Source organism: Pezoporus occidentalis, unplaced genomic scaffold (genome assembly GCF_034315485.1).
Source record: "Pezoporus occidentalis ecotype Australia unplaced genomic scaffold, CSIRO_AGI_Poc_V1 ctg45, whole genome shotgun sequence".
Classification (NCBI taxonomy): domain Eukaryota; kingdom Metazoa; phylum Chordata; class Aves; order Psittaciformes; family Psittacidae; genus Pezoporus; species Pezoporus occidentalis.
Window position 1 is genome coordinate 4,099,715 of NW_026915780.1, and position 18,180 is coordinate 4,117,894.

The following is an 18,180-nucleotide window of genomic DNA, read 5'->3' on the forward strand; positions in this document are numbered from 1 at the left end:
TTATAATCTGTGATTTTCCTTTGGGCCTTACATCTTTTGCCAGTTTATGTGTGATGCTCTGCAAGACTAGGAACTCAAGCTTTGAGAACTCTTGCCCTTGCTAAAGCAGTTGTGGTTTCCTCAGGGGCTCTGTGCTGCTCCCAGTACTTGGTGCTGTAAGAACAGCTTGGTTGAAGAGCTTTTAGAATGCCAACTCAGTTTCCCTTCTGTCATACCTATCTTTACATTGACTGAGGTGAAGGCACAGGAGGAAATGTGTTTGCCCCATGAAATTCTACTCTCAGATAATCCTTAGACATTACCAGTACAAGGGTATGGATTCAGGGGAAATCACCGAGTTCTACTATAGAAAATACAAGATGCCATAATGATCATTAATATCTGACATGCTATTACTTTCCATCTGTTTTTTGGTGGTCTTAAAATGCTGCTCACTGAGTGCTTTATGTGTACGTTCTTGTAAGTGTATGTTAAAACAGAAAACAATACTTATTTAAAGTTACTACTGCATTCATTTCTACTTCATATAAGCTTGATTGAATTGCACAAGAGTCGAAAAACCTGTAACCTGGCAATAAAACCACCTCAATCGTGTCATATTTTTCTCCTGAAGTATTCTTAGTGCTAATGATTAACTTTCTTTCTTTCTCCCCAGATCTATAGCAGCATCCCTGAACTCAATAATGTTTTCCAAGCTAACCTGCTCTCAGAGCATTGCTGTTCTCTGTCGAGGTGTTCACGCCTCGCTCAGTTCTGCCACTGCCACCTCAGTTGCTACTAAGAAAACCATTCAAGGACCTCCATCCTCCGAGTTCATATTTGAACGTGAGGCTAAATATGGTGCCCACAATTATCACCCACTGCCTGTTGCTCTGGAAAAAGGAAAAGGTATTTTATCTAGGCTCTTCCCTGGGTGGTGTCGATGGGATGTGTGTGTGTAGATGGGATGGGATCATGGCATAATCATGTTGAGCTAATCAATTTCTGAACCTTTGGGTTTTTTGGGGGCTGGGGTGGAATTGAGATAGTTGATGAAATAAAGACTAATTGCTGGTTAGAGAACTGGATCGTTACACATAAAGCTGCCTGATAAAGTTGTAGTCTCTGAAATAATTCACCTAAATAGAGGTCTAAGTTCATAATTCAGATCATAATTCAGAATAACTCAACAAGAAAGTTTCAAGCAACTCTATTTCTTCTCTTACCTTCTGTGGAGAGGTTTAATGCTCATGTCAACAGGAAAACGTGCACTCGAACCCTATTTAGTCCTTTTGTACTGTTCCTGCTCTGATCTTTAATTATGTTTAAGGGACCTTTGTGCTCTGCCCATTAAATTCTATGAGTTTATACTGAAATGCTATCAGCATAGTGATCCAATAGTTTTTCGTTTTCAGCACACAGTTTGACAGCTCACAGCTGACCATCTCTTAAATTTTGAGACTCTTTGGGTTCTGTTGGTTTTGTTCTTTCTTTTATGACCTCCAGTTCTTATTAATCCTCTTACAGAAATATTCTTTAGTTACATTTTAGGACCCAAAACAGGGACTTGGAGGGGAAGTAATACTCTTGATATTACTTACTAACATAGTGGAACGGCAGCTTTACATGTGAAATGCTTTTTTTCTTGATTCCTCCTTGGGCATTTATTTGTACTGTGCTAATTTGTTGCTCAAGCTTGTCAATTGATTATTTTCTAATTAGAGGGCCTTTCAGATATGCCTATGGAATAGCAAGAATACCATTTATATTTGACCAGGTTGTGTTGTAGCTCTCAGCTTCCACCGTTTAGCATTATCTCATGTCTTCTTCTGTGTATTGACCATACCTTTGTTTTCCTAGGTATTTATGTGTGGGATGTTGAAGGTAGAAAGTATTTTGACTTTCTGAGTGCTTACAGTGCTGTTAATCAAGGCCACTGTCACCCAAAGATCGTGAATGCTCTGAAAACTCAGTCTGAAAAACTGACCCTTACATCCAGAGCGTTCTACAATGATGTACTGGGTGAATATGAGGAGTTTGTCACCAAAATGTTCAATTATAACAAAGTTCTTCCAATGAACACAGGTAAAAAGATAACTTTATTTCCATTGTATTTCTTGTCTGTGAGATTCAACGGTCTTGTAGCATTTGGTTCTGCATTAGTGACCTGTTTCATGTACAAGTGTGATAATGGTTCTGCTTTATGTTTTAGGAGTGGAAGCTGGAGAAACTGCCTGTAAGCTGGCTCGGAAGTGGGCATACACTGTGAAAGGAATTCCAAAGTACAAAGCAAAAATTATTTTTGCAGGTATGTAAAATGTGTTATGAGTTGAAGTACTGAAGAGGAAGAGACCTCCAGCCACTGCATATAGCACTTTCTTTTGTCCTACAGCTGTAGTGAGTACTTTGCAGCATTCTTTATGTTTCAGTTTTGTCACTGAACCAAGTCTGTTGAAGGTTTCTGTAACCTTTGACATTTTAATAATGTAAGCTAAGTTCTCAACCTGTTAACAGGTTATGCTGTACTCACGTACCTATGTGATTCTGTTGTGGTTACAAGAGTCTTTGCAAGACTTTAGGGTTCGGCAAGTGCCTCCTTCTAAATTGTGAAGTTCAGTCTTAAAATATATTCTGTTGACAAAACATTCTACCTAAACTTCTGGCTATTTGGTTTTAACCTTAAATAGTTACAATGAATTAGAAACTTGTTGGTTTTTTAATGTAATGTCCTTAAAGAAACACATGTGATCTCAACAGAAGTGATTCTGTGATTCTATATGATTGTAAAAGCAAGAGATGTGAGTATAATTCCTGTGACAAATCAGTTTCAGATCCTCTCCCTTGTGGAGGTGTATGCATCAAGAGGCAATGAGGGTAGTTGTGCTGTGTCAGGAACTGCTGGTAATGGCTGGTTTTGCAAGGGAAATGCAACAATGAACTTAAATCCAGGGAGGAAACTGTTGTTAGTAAGGTGGTTGATAAGGCTTTGTAAACAGCATTGAGTATTTAAAGTGGACCTTATTTGTCCCACTCACCAATTTTTGACAGCTAAAAAGGTTGAATGCCTGGGAAGCGCATTCAGTGCTCCACGCTCTTTTAACTGCTGCTTGGGTGTCACTAATTGGTGAATTCATTCTTCTCATAGATTCCACATCAGGGTTAAGCCTGTTTCCTTCTTAGGCTTTCACTGCCAGTAGTTTTCTTCTGCGTTCTTAAGGTCTTTGAGAAGTTGGCATTAACCCAGTAAAGCCATATTGTAGTCTTGATCACACAATGACAGTAAAAGCAATGTTGCTAAAATAGATATGGGACCCTGGAAAAGTCCTGATTATGTATTTGGTGCCCTTTATCTGCCTGCTCTGCTTGGCTCTGTAACAGGAAGAAGTTACCTGCTCTGAAGAGATTGTTGTGCTTTATTAGGGAAATAAATAAATGTTTAATTCAGATAACTGACATTTGGTGGTTTTGGTTATAGGTGAAGTATGTTTGTCAATTCTAATGTTGTTCAGTGGCTCTGTGTTTTATAAAACCTTCCAGAATAAAGCTTATTACTTAAATATTGACTTCTTTTTAATTGGTCCAGCTGCAAATACTGGTTTTGACTTTTGGTATCTATAGTACCTGAACCATAAACTGTGATTAGGCAGCATTTCTAAATTGCAATTCATAGTTAAAGATTACATTATGGTTTATGGGATTAAATAGATGAGGTGGTTATTTCTTCTGGGAATTCTTTGAATAAATATATTTCTCCCTCCTTCCCTTCCATATATAGTTTATTTTGCTCTTCATACAATTAATTTTTAGTAAGTGCTTTCTCATCTTGATGAACTGGATATGCTCTCCATTTTTATGATCCAATCCCCTGAACCACAATATGTCATTATGTACCAAGTAGCTAGGAAAAAGACCCCAGTAATCCTCTTGTCAAAGCCAGCATTTTGGCAGAAAAAAGGCCCTCTTGGGTAGCCTGGGTCAGAACAAAATATGGCTTTAAACATCAGTCTAGAAAACTTGACGTAGATTCTGTGCTTGACAGGGAGCCAGCACAGAGACTGGAGCGGTGCTAAGGTGGAGAGAGCCTGCCATCAGCAGCCAGCCTGCTCTGCTCTGAGTAATGCAGTCCTCAGGGCTTTGCTTCAGGATGCAGAGGGTTGCTCTAACATAACCTTGAGGTGACAAGCACGTGACTGAGCAAAGCTTGGCAGGGATTGTTCCCTTAGGAGACATTGCTGCGGTGAACACTGTAATGCTGTTTACCCTGGCAATGAGACAGAGGGGATGCCTAGAGCTGGCTGCTTCGGTAACAACTGACTTTAGGGTTTCCTGCAGATTGAGAACAATCTTTGCCCCTGGGATCACAGCTACATACACAGAAATAAGAGGAGAAAGAAAAATACTGGAATGCTGTGAAGGTGTTGAACCCTTAATCTTAGTCTTGTTAAGCACCTTCTTACTGATTAGCTGAGAGTATGTTGATTTAACTGAAATATTAAATGTATGTGTTATGGTCTTGGTGATAGATGGTTCCTAGACATTTTAACTCATGTTTCTATAGGAAACAGCACAGTGTCACAATGTTCTGTAAATCTAAATGGGTTCTCCTTGAACTTTGTGAATTAAAAAGTTGATATGTGCTTTTGATACAGCAACACAATGTATGGCATCAATATAAAATGCTGACAATTAGCAGAAGGATGTTAATATGCTAACGTTAGACAACTCTTAAACCACATTACCAGATGGAAAGTGTGATGTCCTCTAAACTGTTCTGGCTCTTAGTTTTGTAACAAACTCACCCCTTTTATTCTTCTGTAGCTGGCAACTTCTGGGGCAGAACAATGTCTGCTATCTCTAGTTCTACTGACCCATCCAGCTATGATGGATTTGGACCCTTCATGCCAGGTTTCGAAGTGATCCCATACAATGACCTACCAGCTCTTGAGGTATTTGACCATTTTTGTTCTCTTGTCAGCAATTCATTTTACAGCATCTCATTGGTAAATAGCAAGGCAGGAAAATCAGTTTATCCTTTGAAATGTGGTTTGACACTACGATATATATATATACATATATAAGAAATATATATATATTACAATACATATAGGAGATGTGTGTAAAATCTGCTTTCAGTTTTGCTTTAGGATGTAAAAGGAAAACCACACAACCTGTTTCATTTCCCACATCGCTAAGATATTCAAGGTACAAATGAAGAACAGCAGATACAACTTAAGGGAATTCACATCAGTAGCATACATTCCAAAGTCAGGACTTGGATTCTGAAACTAATATCTTTAGCTACCTACTTTCCCACCCTCATAATTTCAGCTAAAGTATGAAAGGGCAGATGGTGCTTGATGGCAGCCATAGGGTGCTAGACTTGGGACCTGGGAGGCAAGAGGGCTCCAGCCAAACACAGGTAGTCCTGAAGCACTAGGAACATTGGCATTGCCACTTTTCCATCATCTGGGAAATAGAATCACAGAATCCCAGACTGGTTTGTGTTGGAAGGGACCTTAAAGCTCATCCAGTTCCAACCCCTGCCACAGGCAGGAACACCTTCCACTAGAGCAGCTTGCTCCAAGCCCCTGTGTCCAACCTGGCCTTGAACACTGCCAGGGATGGGGCAGCCACAGCTTCTCTGGGCACCCTGTGCCAGCGCCTCAGCACCCTCACAGGGAAGATTTTTTTCCCGTTATCTAATCTAAATCTACCCTTTTTCAGCTTAATGCCATTCCCCTTTGTCTCCATGAGTGATGAGTTGGTTAGCCCTCTCTGCGTGTTGGGTCTGCTTAGTACAAGTGAGTCGCTGTGGAAGTCGGAGGATTTAGGACAGAGATGCTTGCCTCCTTAGAGTTTGGTTAGAGGAAACAAAGGTCTCTCAGTGTATTATAGTTGCTGTGTGGAAAAGCTTATTCAGATTTGAACCTACATAAAGCTGCCCATTGTGAAAGCCCTGTAAGTATTTAGTGGCTTTTAGCCAACTTTATCAAGGCTTTGAATAATGTGCTGTGGAGACCTGAAACAGCGATCTGTGTCTGTCAGAGTGATGACTGAATTCATTCTGTTTATGGGGCCATACTGAGAAATTATGTAGTAAATTCATGCTGGGAATCATTATATCTCTTGAGTCTCATGGACTTCTAAACCTTTTAGAACTTGATGGTGCAAGAATATAGCTATGGACTTTGCTTTAAGGTGACAAAACTGTTCTGGAGAGGCACCGTTCTTTCTTGTTTGAATAGCGTTGAGCAACTGTTTGTCCTACATGGGGTAATGCCAAAGTGGATGTATTTCTGGGGTAATTTAAGAACTGGCCTGATAATCTGCTTGTCTGAGTTTGCAATTTTTAAGCTTTGTAATTTTCCACGCAAGCACAACAACTGATTTCTCAAGGCAAAAATAACACAGGCTTTTGTGTTGGAACTGGAATGGCATTTGGGCGTAACTCCTGGTATAGATACTATTATCACTTGAGGCAGAACTCCAGGCTTAGAGCTAGGTTCTGCTACATGTATTCAATTCCATATCTTCTAAATTTGACCTAATAAAAGCTTTTTCTTCTTGTCTTCCCTATCCATGTGTCCATTTTTACAGCGGGCCCTTCAAGATCCCAACGTAGCAGCGTTCATGGTCGAACCCATTCAAGGTGAAGCAGGTGTAGTCATTCCTGACAAAGGTTATCTCACAGGAGTGCGGGACCTCTGCACAAAACACAATGTAAGGAATTCTCCGTAACAAAGTGGCTTAAACATTACACACTGAGCTTACTGGTGTGTTTTGTAAGGTCATCCTTGTATGCAAGGTACAGGACTTCATGCACTATTTAATAATTTCCTTTTCTTTGATTGGAATAGGGGAGGGAGACTTCTTTCCTTACCCGGAAGTACTTCTTAGCAGTGCACATTTTTCTTGCTGCTGTCACTGACTGAAGTTTCTTATGAATGCTCTTGAAATTGCATTTAGTTTATATTAACTTTTCATTTCTTTTTCACATTAGAAGTTTCTTAGGCCAGAAGCTAGTTCCTGCAGTGCTTCTACCGTGGCTGTCAAGGGACCTTGTTATGGAGTGCTTAAGTGCTACCAAGAGCTAGTAGTGGGTCACAGAATGACACAGTGAAGAAAATATGCTTAAGGGTGATCTTTTAAATTTTCTGATGACCAGGGGTCTCATAATTTTGTCCTTTTTTCAGCATTTTCTTAGATTCTCTTTCATGCCCCAGTCCTGACTCCTATTCTCAATATTGTATCTTGTCTGAATTGTACTAAGAAATGTTTAGTTTTGAAAATGGAGTGTTAGATCCATAACTGTTCTCTGTGAGTGAAGAAAGACAGACTTGCATTCAGTGTCCCTGGAGGGGTGGGAAGATATGTTTGTTGTGCATTTCCATGTCCTTCAACTTCCAAAGGTACAAATAATGCATTGGGAGTAGAGATAGATGAATCCTAACTTTTTGGAAATCCTACTCCTTGTTGTATGGCAAACAGATATTGGTTGGACAGTGTCCAACCATGTGTGGACTATGCCTTACGTAGAACAGAATGTGCTAAAGATATCGGAGAGAGAGGACAGTATGTTCACTTATTGGTAGTTTCACATTTCATATAACATGCAAGCCTCCAAGAGGTTTAAAGGAGCTAAAGGAAGTACCATCATGTACTTAAAGTAATGCAGCTGGAAGGTCTTTCACTTACTGCATGCAATTATGCTGTATTATTTGAACTGAGTTGGGGAGTTAAAAGTCATTCTTTTATGGGCAGATTTTTCTTCTTTGTCTCTCTAAAGGTTCTCTTTATTGCTGATGAAGTACAGACTGGTTTAGCCAGAACAGGGAAGATGCTAGCTGTTGACCATGAAAATGTGAGACCTGATATAGTTCTTCTTGGAAAGGCCCTTTCTGGTGGCTTATATCCCGTGAGTAACAAAGAAGTATCTATTTGTAGAATAGTGATTTCTAAGTAATTAACACTGAAAATCTACTAGTTGGAAGAACAGTAAGTCTGATGTTTGTTGTACTTGGAAATCAGTGTTTACAAGATTAACTATGATTTATGAGACAATTAGAATCATAGAATCATAGGATAGTTATGGTTGGAAAGGACCTTATGATCATCCTGTTCCAACCCCCTGCCATGGGCAGGCACACCTCACACTAAACCATGGCACCCAAGGCTCTGTCCAACCTGGCCTTGAATACTGCCAGGGATGGAGCATTCACAACTTCCCTGGGCAACCCATCCCAGTGCCTCACCACCCTTACAGGAAAGAACTTCTTCCTTATCCAATTTAAATTTCCCCTGTTTCAGTTTGAACCCATTACCCCTTGTCCTATCACTACAGTCCCTAATGAAGAGTCCCTCCCCAGCATCCCTATAGGCCCCCTTCAGACACTGGAAGGCTGCTCTGAGGTCTCCACGCAGCCTTCTCTTCTCCAGGCTGAACAGCCCCAACTTTCTCAGCTTGCCTTCATACAGGAGGTGCTCCAGCCCCTGATCATCCTCGTGGCCTCCTCTGGACTTGTTCCAACAGCTCCATGTCCTTTTCATGTTGAGGACACCAGAACTGTATACAATACTCCAAGTGAGGTCTCACGAGAGCAGAGTAGAGGGGCAGGATCGCCTCCTTTGACCTGCTGGTCAGAATAGTACTGCCATATAGTTCAAGTTGTGAGAGATACATAAGAAAACTATGGGATATATATTACCTTTATAGCTGAAATCTCTATATGGTATCCTGAACTTGCTATGTTGATACTCGACTTGTTAGGGTGGCAAATTATTAGATGCCATCTTCTTAGGCTGGTGATTTTTTAGGTGTTTCTAGCCCTTGTCAACTAATTGAAAAATTGATCTCTGTTTTCTTCAGTTTGATATTATCCTGTCAGGAAAATAAGTATCCAGTGGTTAGCTTTTCACTCTGGAATTACTGGTTAGTCTGTTGTACTCTCTCTGGAAAGTATTTATCACAGTCTTGCTGTGATTATTTCTAGGTGAATTCTGCAAAGGGAAAAAAAAAACCAATGTGTGTTAAAACATACATTATCAAGCTATTTGTGAACAACTTTCATCTGCTTGGCATACCCACGACTGATTTTTATCCTCTTGGAGTGATTTAAATTCCTGCTGATTAGGTTGGAAATTACAGTATGCCTTGAACAATATTGCCTGATTGGAGGTATTTCTGAGTTGTTACCCAGAGTATTTGAAGCTGAAACTCTTGAAATACTATTCAGTTTGGAGAAATGCCCTTCAATGTTAATGTCACCACTATAGCTAAGTGTATTTAAAGGATTAAGTTGTAATGTGATTGTCAGAGACACTCCTCTACACAGAGCTGGGAATGTAAATGTAATTTATCACCACAGACTGAAAATTATCCTTTCCTGAGCCCTGGGGAAAAGTATACTTCAGAGATATTTAAGTTTACAATATGAATATATATGTAAATCAATGGGCTGATCTTCCCATTTCAGGTCTCAGCAGTACTATGTGATGATGAAGTCATGCTGACCATTAAGCCTGGTGAACATGGATCTACATATGGAGGAAATCCATTAGCTTGTCGTGTTGCAATAGCAGCACTGGAGGTTTGTGTGTTGTAGTAGAGATTTGGATTCCAAAGGAAAAGAAGTGTCACACTGGCATGATCATTGCTTAAATAAATGATGTTATTTGTTATGCTACAAGTAGAAATCCAGCTTTTAATATGGATAAAAAAGTGGTAGTGGTTAACTTTGCGTAGATCACAAAACTACTTCTAAAGTCTTTACTGGGAATGTGTCCTAATTGTTATGTTCCTATGGTCTCAGTGTCTTCAATGACAAAATTTACTTAAGGGAGGTTTCAGTAAAACAGTTTCACTAATTTCACAAAGACATTTTAAATTGACTTATTTTACTGGACCATATTGCAGAGGCTGCTGCTCTGTGACACTGATAACATATGTGCTACTGGGGCTCAAACAGAAGCTAGCAAAATGCCTTATACAGAGTCCATATTCTAATTAGTCTGTGACTATATAGTTGACTACATGTAATGCAAGTCACTCCGAAACCCTCATCATTACCCAGTCTGTGGACCTGGACAGATTAAGAGTCTTCAGAGCATTATGATTTACTTGTAAATAACAGCAAATGAAAAGCAGTTAATTTAGAATAAAATTTCAAAGAGATTATTGTTTCTTGTGAACAGGAATGAGTAAAGGCTTAATACTAATCTGCTTGGATGTACAGCCTTCGCAGCGATACTTCAGATGCAGCAGCTTTTGTAGCTCAGCAGTTGTAATGTCCTTAGTCATCCATTGCAGCATGGTACAGAAAACAAACGCAGTGCCCTGCAGTTAACTGGAGATCTGACTTCCCTTTAGGTAATTGAAGAGGAAAACTTGGCTAAAAATGCAGAAATAATGGGTAATATAGTAAGAAATGAGCTCATGAAGACACCATCAGATATTGTAACTTGTGTACGAGGAAGAGGACTACTAAATGCAATTGTAATTCGGGAAACCAAGGGTAAGGAAATAAAATCAACTGCACAATCACAGCACAAACAAACATTTTTCAGCTTAAATTGAAAGTATCTTAATGGAGTAGGGGGATGGTTTATAGGCATCATGTCTGGGTTCAGATCTTGGCTATAGTATTGTAGTACCTACTGAAAATCTAGGCAAGTCTCTGTGTGATACTAAAATAAGGGTTTTTTTACTAAGTAAGTCTGAACAATTATTTTTAATGAATTAAGTTCTTTTATGATTTGATAATGTTCAAACCTGATGGTGAATCTTGCCCCCAACAAATACGCTTTTGTCTCTTCATCAGAATAAAACTGGCCAGATCTGGAACACTAGTTTCTGTCAGATTATGGAAGGATTGGCTGAGGTTGGTTGTTTCCAGGACAGCTGGAAGAGTACAGTGAATCCGGGAGAGTACAAAGGGGGAAAAAGCTGACAACTGGGAACACGTTTCTAGGAATTAACACCTTGAGTTATATCAGAAAACTGCTTAGGACCCAGAGCAGACAATTATATTTGTTCTGAATACATTCTAAGTGACTCAGTGCTGCAGGGAGCTGTTGTAGAAGACATGCACATGATGCGTTGAAATCCAGGCATAAATGTAATGCTTTTCACAGTTCCCTGTTTTAACCTTATTGCTACAAGGCAAGCACTGAGCTGTGAAGAAGCAAAACTCAGTGTACTGGTGGCAAACTTGTGAGTCCCTTCAGACAAAGTGCAGTTCTGCAGCAGTCTTGCACGTTCACTGCAAATTGTAGGGGATGGCTCAGAAGCGACTGCTTCATTTGTGAACATACTTTATCTTCTCACTGCCAGATGGCAGGCATTTTACAGTCTGGCCCCACATACCACGTGCTTCAATTGTGCTGCTTTTTGTGCTGTATTCTAAGTGTCTTCTGTTTCTTTTTGCCTTCAATTGTAGACTACGATGCCTGGAAGGTGTGTTTGCGGCTTCGTGATAACGGACTTCTTGCCAAACCTACTCATGGTGATATCATCCGGCTGGCACCACCCCTTGTCATTAAGGAGGATGAAATTAGAGAGTGCATTGAAATAATTCATAAGACCATTCTGTCTTTCTGAACAAGTGGCTTTCCAAGTGTATCTGCTGACTGACCCAAGGTGCTGCATGGAAATAAGCACGATGAAGGCCTGTTCTTGAAGCAAGCATCTCTCATTCCTTTTATCCAAGAGGACTTGACTCTTCAAACGTAGCTATGCCCTTCAATTATAATTGCTCTGAAGAAAATACAGAATGATTTTAAAGAGTTTCCAGTTTAAAGAGTTCCCAGACTTGATGAGGTTCTGTTCATCTAGTTGTGTACCTACTGAACAGTTAAGTCAGAATGTTTGAGGGGAGATATCTATAGAAATCTGGTTAATTGTTGAAAGTCTTGGCCAAAGTGTAATTTATATATATTTTACTAAGGGTGATCTTGCACTCTCATCCCTGCCCATGGCCAGGGTTTGGAACTAGATAATCTTTAAGGTCCCTTCCAACCCAAACCATTCTATGGTTTTGTGGTTCTATATCACTCTCCAAAATGTTATATTTGGCAATTCTGCCCCTTGGTGAGGTGCCTGTAAGATAGAAGCACTTGTATTATGGATGAATAATACAACCTGGGTGTTATGCTGGTGAACCTGAGAAGCATCGAGCTGTATTCTGTATGTACAATATTCTGATTGTATGACAAGAGATGCTGTTTTCAAGCCTGGCCTCAGTGTTTGGCTTTGCAATCTTGTACAATAGATCTGAGCAGACAGACAGGTTTATACTGTTATAAAACTTTCCATAATCTGAATGTTTATATTAAACCATGTATTGCATTATTAAAAGAAGTTAATGTGTAATTATAATACAGAGTGTATTCAAAAAAGAAGCAAACTCCACAGAAACTCGTAGTTGCCTCTGTCCAGAGCCAGAGGAAGTGCTGCCTTTGCAGTCTATGTATTTCTATCAGTCTCTATATGGAAGCTTCTGCTGTGCTTTTTATACAGGGTGAATGCTTCTGCACTTCCGTGCCTTTGGATGCTCCCAATGTGGTATTCCATATGAAATTGTGGAGTTGGCTGCTATTCCTGTCCTAGGTTGCTTTTTGTATTTCTTAACTGACTTGGGTTTAGCTGAGACTAAACCCTGATTAATCGCTGTTTAATGCAAAATGTTCCCTTTGCCAAGCATAGGGATTAAATGCAGTCACATGTTTGTAGTAGGAAGTGGTAAATAATCCCTTGGGGTTTTAAAGGCAACTTGGTTTGTGGAAATGAACCGAGCTGCTGGTTAGGGGCATATAACAGTTTACCCTACCTTGTTTTGGGTGAGAAAAAATGAGCACTTATCTGCTGTGGATAAAGTAAGACTGATTTCAGTTTGAAAAGGCCTCGTTGTTGCAAGGAGTGATATGTCATTGTTACTGTTGGTTAGTCTTAGGAATAAGAAAAGTATGCCGAGAGGTGTTGCTCAGGAAGTTGGGTATTTCTGAAAGCTGCACTTAGGTAATTTGATTGAAAAGGAGTGAAATAACTGAAGGAAACCATAATGTCAACAGCATTTGCTGGAGTCCTTTCACAGACCAAAAAAGGTAAACCCCAAAAAGTCCTTAGCAGCCAAAAAGTTTACTTTTGCAGAGTAATAGGGCTGGCAAGGATGAAGGACACACTCAGGTCTGTTCCCCTGCCCCAAGTTACATCTATGTTATTACATAATGGCCTGAAAGGGCTGGAGGGCCTAAGACCCCTGTCTGTGTTTTAGTGCCTCCCTGTCCTTACTGTCAGCAAGTCTCCCACCATGTTCTCCATCTGTCTCTCCTGCTGCCCATTTGCACTGTCCATCAGACTGCAGAGAACAGGTTATTTTCCTTCTATGCAACGGCCTTTTACATACCTAAAGCTTGTTTCAGTCATTGCTCCTCTGCTTAAAATTCCAACTCTTTGCAGAGGAGTAATGTTTCCCAGAGCCCTGGTTGATCTCCTGCTGTGATTCACTGCTCCAGCCATGCCCTCATGTACTTATGCTGTACTGTACTTTATGCCCCGGTATTGTGGTTTGGGTTTCCCTCCAGTAGCATATTTTTATCTCTCATACTGTGTTCCCAGACTCCCTTTTCATACAGACTGCTCTGAAGAACAGCTTTGAAGCTGTTGTTGTCGTCGTGTCGTCCCCCCCCCCCCCCCCCCCCTTATTCGTGCAATAAGCAGGAATTACAAGCATGTAAAATTCTGGTCTGGTCTACCGATTTTCGTCTTCTATTTCTGAGAGTATTTCTCTAGGTTCTGGTATTCAATTTGAGCTCTCTTCTTGTCCAAGTCACTTTCTGGTTGCAGATTTACTAGGCCAAGGCAGTTTAGAACTTGAAGTTTTTCTACATCAGGCCATTGCTGACTGATGTCTGGGCTTTTCAGTCATCTTAATGTTTGCTTCATTTATCCAATTCCTTGGCAAGCTTATGAACATCAAGGTATGTATAAGCCTTTCTGAACACAAGTGAAAAACTGTCATCCTAAATTGCCCTTATTTAATGACAGGGTAATTGAGGAGTTCTCTGTTTTAACCTGAAGGTTCTCTCTGCCTTGCTTTCAACCCTGTGTTGTTCCCATAGCCACAGCTACCCGTGTGAGGAAGGCAGGTGCATGTTACCTGCCTAAGCAGCTCAGAAATTCAGGAACAGGATGGAGGATGACAGTCCCCAGAGCTTGTAAGCATATTCAGACCCTAATTACATGTTTCAGGTGGCCAAAGCAAGGACAAGGGTCTATGGCTGTGGCCTAGGAGCTAAAGCAGACAAAGAGCATTTGATGTTTGCTTTAATTACAGTTCAATGCTGGAACAAGTACAGAATTATATGTATTATTTCAGGAGTGAAGACAGGAACCCAGAACTTCTCTTCCCAGACACTGAGCCTGTCACCAGTAAATCTCTGCTTCAACAACAATAGAAAACATCTTGACAGTTGTCTGTGTGATAGCAGGAAGAGCTGGAATGGCCAAAGCAAATGTCAAAGCTCCCTCTGTTTTAGTGTGCAAAATTACAAGCTATCAGAAAGACCGTCTGCATTGATATGTGTGTCTGTTGGGAGAAAAAGAGGGAGCAAAGATGAATTTGCTTCGTCATGGAAAGTTTTTTTGTCAGTTTTCCACCAAACATAGACTGGGACTTGGCTGAATGTGACACTGCTTAAAACTCTCAAATATAGCTGCTTGTATAGCTAACTGCTTGTAAATCAGTCTCTTTTGTTGTCTGGGATCTTAATTAGTCCTAGAAATTGTCTTCAGGGCTTTTATTACCAAAAGACTGTAGACAACCAAAGGGCCCTGACCTGCTTCGTGCTAGAAATCCAGTGCTGTTGGTTTTGTACTTGTTCCACTTATTGCTCAAGTGCCTATAGCTCACCCAAATGCTGGTGCTGAGCAAAGATGAATTTGTAGGAGGCTGAACTGCAAATAATTCACAAATTAGTGTAGTTTATACACTGGAATGTGCAAAGAAAATATGTAAGACATCTCATAGGACCCCAGACTGGTTGGGGTTGGATGGGACCTTAAAGCTCATCCAGTTCCAACCCCTGCCCCAGGCAGGGACACCTTCCACTAGAGCAGCTTGCTCCAAGCCCCTGTGTCCAACCTGGCCTTGAACACTGCCAGGGATGGGGCAGCCACAGCTTCTCTGGGCACCCTGGGCCAGCGCCTCAGCACCCTCACAGGGAAGAGCTTCTGCCTAAGAGCTCATCTCAGTCTCCCCTCTGGCAGGTTAAAGCCATTCCCCTTTTCCTGTCCCTGCAGGCCCTGGTCCAAAGCCCCTCTCCAGGTTGTAGTATTTAATAAAAATATGAGGGGCCTTTCTTTGCAACCTAACTTCACAGGAGGTGAAGAAGTGCAAAAAGCAAGCTCAGAGAATGCCCCTTCTGTACCTTCCTGGTGTTTCTCAATTACTTTTCTTAGAAATTTATTTCTAAATTTAATGGAAATATATTTTTAAAGTGGTACTAGACAGAGATCTGTACTGCCTATCAGAGGGTTTAGGTTTCTTTAACAAGAACAGTAAATGTTGTGAAGGTATCTCTATGCGCCTACAACACGTTCCTTTAAGCATTTGGCTGTAAAGGCATAATGTGTCTCCATCACATCACCTGCATGTATTCTGGTGAAGTAGCTTGATGCTTCTTTGCATCAGGCACATGAAATGCTTTCCCAAATGAACAGTGACTCTGCGTTCAGTGCTGTGCAAACACAGCGAGGTAATGTAAGTACCCCAGAGCCAAACCAGCATTCCTGGGGCACCCGGGGCAGCCCTTGGCTTCACTGGAGGCTTTGTTTGCAGGAATAATGCCTAATTGTGCTGGGTACCTGTGCACTTTGGCAGGAGAAGTGTGCGTGGTTTCTGGCATGAAAGCAGGGAATATATATACTGGCATTAAAATTAAATCATGCTATTTATGGCTAAATGTAAGCCAAGATTTAAAGGTACCATGTGGAACGCTGAGAGCAGCTTAGTGACCAGTGAGATAGGGAAACGTACAATGCAGGTTTTCCCTTTCCTGCATGGGAACCATGCTAATGACATTGTTCTTTATCTGGGCTGCTTTTCAGCTATAACACCACGAATTGATGTCATCAAACAGTATTTCCTGAAGTTAAAAATCACCAAAATAGCTTACTTACAGGCCCCAAATGCCTGTTGGTCATGACCTGGTAAAGAGCCGCACATCTTGACCCTGTTTGTTAGAAGTTTCCATGATGAAGCGATCTCTGTTTTGTGTTTCACCAGCAATGTCTGTGGATCAGTGAAGTAGAAAAGCAGGCTGTAGAGGTGCCTTTCAGCTTTTATTTCTTTCGGCTGGTGCGGCTTCTTGTTCCTTACTCCTCTTTTCCATCAGGTGGAGCCAGAAGCTCAGTTTTAAGCTAAGAGCTTGCTGCTGGGTGCAGTTTTGGGTGCCTTGTGAGGCTGGGGGGGAGTTCCTTTTGGTCTTTACTGGTACCGAAAGGTGACACAAACTTCAAGCTCCTCCCTGGGCTCTATTTTAAAGTGTAACTTGTGGCGACTATTGTGGCCAAATTTGTGTGAAGGGGATTGTGAAAAGGATTCCTGTATACCCACTGCAGCTTTCCAGAAGGAGAAAAAGGCGTTCCTCATAGCACTGAAGTAGACTAAATCAGAAGACAGAGGTTTGAGACAAAACCTAAAGGGGTTCCAGGAAACCTAGAGAGAGGCTTTGGACAAGGGCCTGTAGGGACAGGACAAGGGGAACGGCTTTAACCTGCCAGAGGGGAGACTGAGATGAGCTCTTAGGCAGAAGCTCTTCCCTGTGAGGGTGCTGAGGCGCTGGCACAGGGTGCCCAGAGAAGCTGTGGCTGCCCCATCCCTGGCAGTGTTCAAGGCCAGGTTGGACACAGGGGCTTGGAGCAAGCTGCTCTAGTGGATGGTGTCCCTGCCCGTGGCAGGAGTTGGGATTGGGTATGCTTTAAGGTCCCTTCCAACCCAAACCATTCTGGGATACTATTTATTCTATATACCAGGTTTATAAATGTTTTATTACACTCAGGAAGTGCCTTCCCTGGGCATCCCTGTGGTGCTTCACTCCAAAGGGAGAGGCTTAACCTGTTGGAGTTGCTGTATTTGTGCTGTAAAAAGAAGTGGTTTGGGGCAGGTGAGCTCAGCCCTCACCACAAGAAGCAGACAAGAAAGCACTTAAAAATCCCTGGTACTGCCCTGGTAGAAAGCTTCCCCAGACCATGGGGGCTGGAAGTAGATGTTCTTAAGGTCCTTTCCAACCCTCACTATTCTATGATCCTGCGTTGAGACCATGGCTTGGAAGAGCTCCAGAGAAGTAACTTCATCTTGCTCTACCTGTAAACCACAGGGGGCTGGAGGGAGCTACCTGAGCTCATGCAGTCAGATGGGGTCAGGGAAGAGCTGCTGGGCCACCAGTTGAAAGGCTCCTTTGTTTTGTCCTTCCAATACAAGTCACTGCCCTCTTTCTATCCAGGGGGCCGCCCGTGTTCACCCTGCAGCCCCGCATGCCGAGTGCCAGCGTGGTGCAGATAAGAGGTGACCGTAACAGACCCTCTTCACGTGTTGTTTGCCTTGATGCTCTCTGTTCGTCTGCTTGTGCTTGTCTGGAGCAATCTGAGCACAGCCTGTGCTACCTGGAAACCCCCTTGGCTGTCACTGGCCCTAGTCCAAACAGACAAGGGCAGAAAGCAACTCCTACTTGTTCCTGTGTAAAGTCCTATTAATCTGCTGTGATTTAGGCTGCGTAGGAGCCCCCTCACGACATCAAAACCAAATGCAGGCCTGGACCTTGGATTAACTCCTAGCCCTTCACTGGGGTCTGACATATGGGAGACCTAATCCTCAAGCTAATACAGTCATTTGGAATAGCTGTGTATTGAGACATGGGGAGAAGTAGGCTCATTACAGAGCGGTTTGGGCTGGAAGAGATGGTAAGGATCATCTAGTTCCAGCCCCCATGCTGCATCACACCAGTCCCCCATTTCTGTGCTTAGAAACCCTTGAGCATCCTCACTCACGCTGAGCAGCCTGTTCCACCCCAGAGCAATGCCAAAGTGATTTCAAGGAGGGTTTCCCCAGTGTTCGGGGGATTCCCAGCAGCTCAGCCCAGTCCTGGCCCTGTTACGTGGAACTGATGGAGAAGCATCATTTTTCAGCCCCTTTTCTGCTCTATCCT

The 18,180-nt window shown here is 41.8% G+C and overlaps 1 protein-coding gene across 1 annotated transcript; it reads left to right on the plus strand.

Moving 5' to 3' along the window:
• Positions 1-633: 633 nt before the first annotated feature.
• OAT (ornithine aminotransferase) lies at positions 634-12,352 on the plus strand. The gene is made up of 9 exons (XM_062635235.1): positions 634-888; positions 1,840-2,064; positions 2,192-2,287; positions 4,798-4,925; positions 6,577-6,699; positions 7,766-7,894; positions 9,453-9,566; positions 10,346-10,490; positions 11,415-12,352. The coding sequence occupies exons 1-9, from the start codon at positions 684-686 to the stop codon at positions 11,573-11,575; spliced, it is 1,326 nt and encodes a 441-aa protein (XP_062491219.1). The 5' UTR covers positions 634-683; the 3' UTR covers positions 11,576-12,352.
• Positions 12,353-18,180: the final 5,828 nt, after the last annotated feature.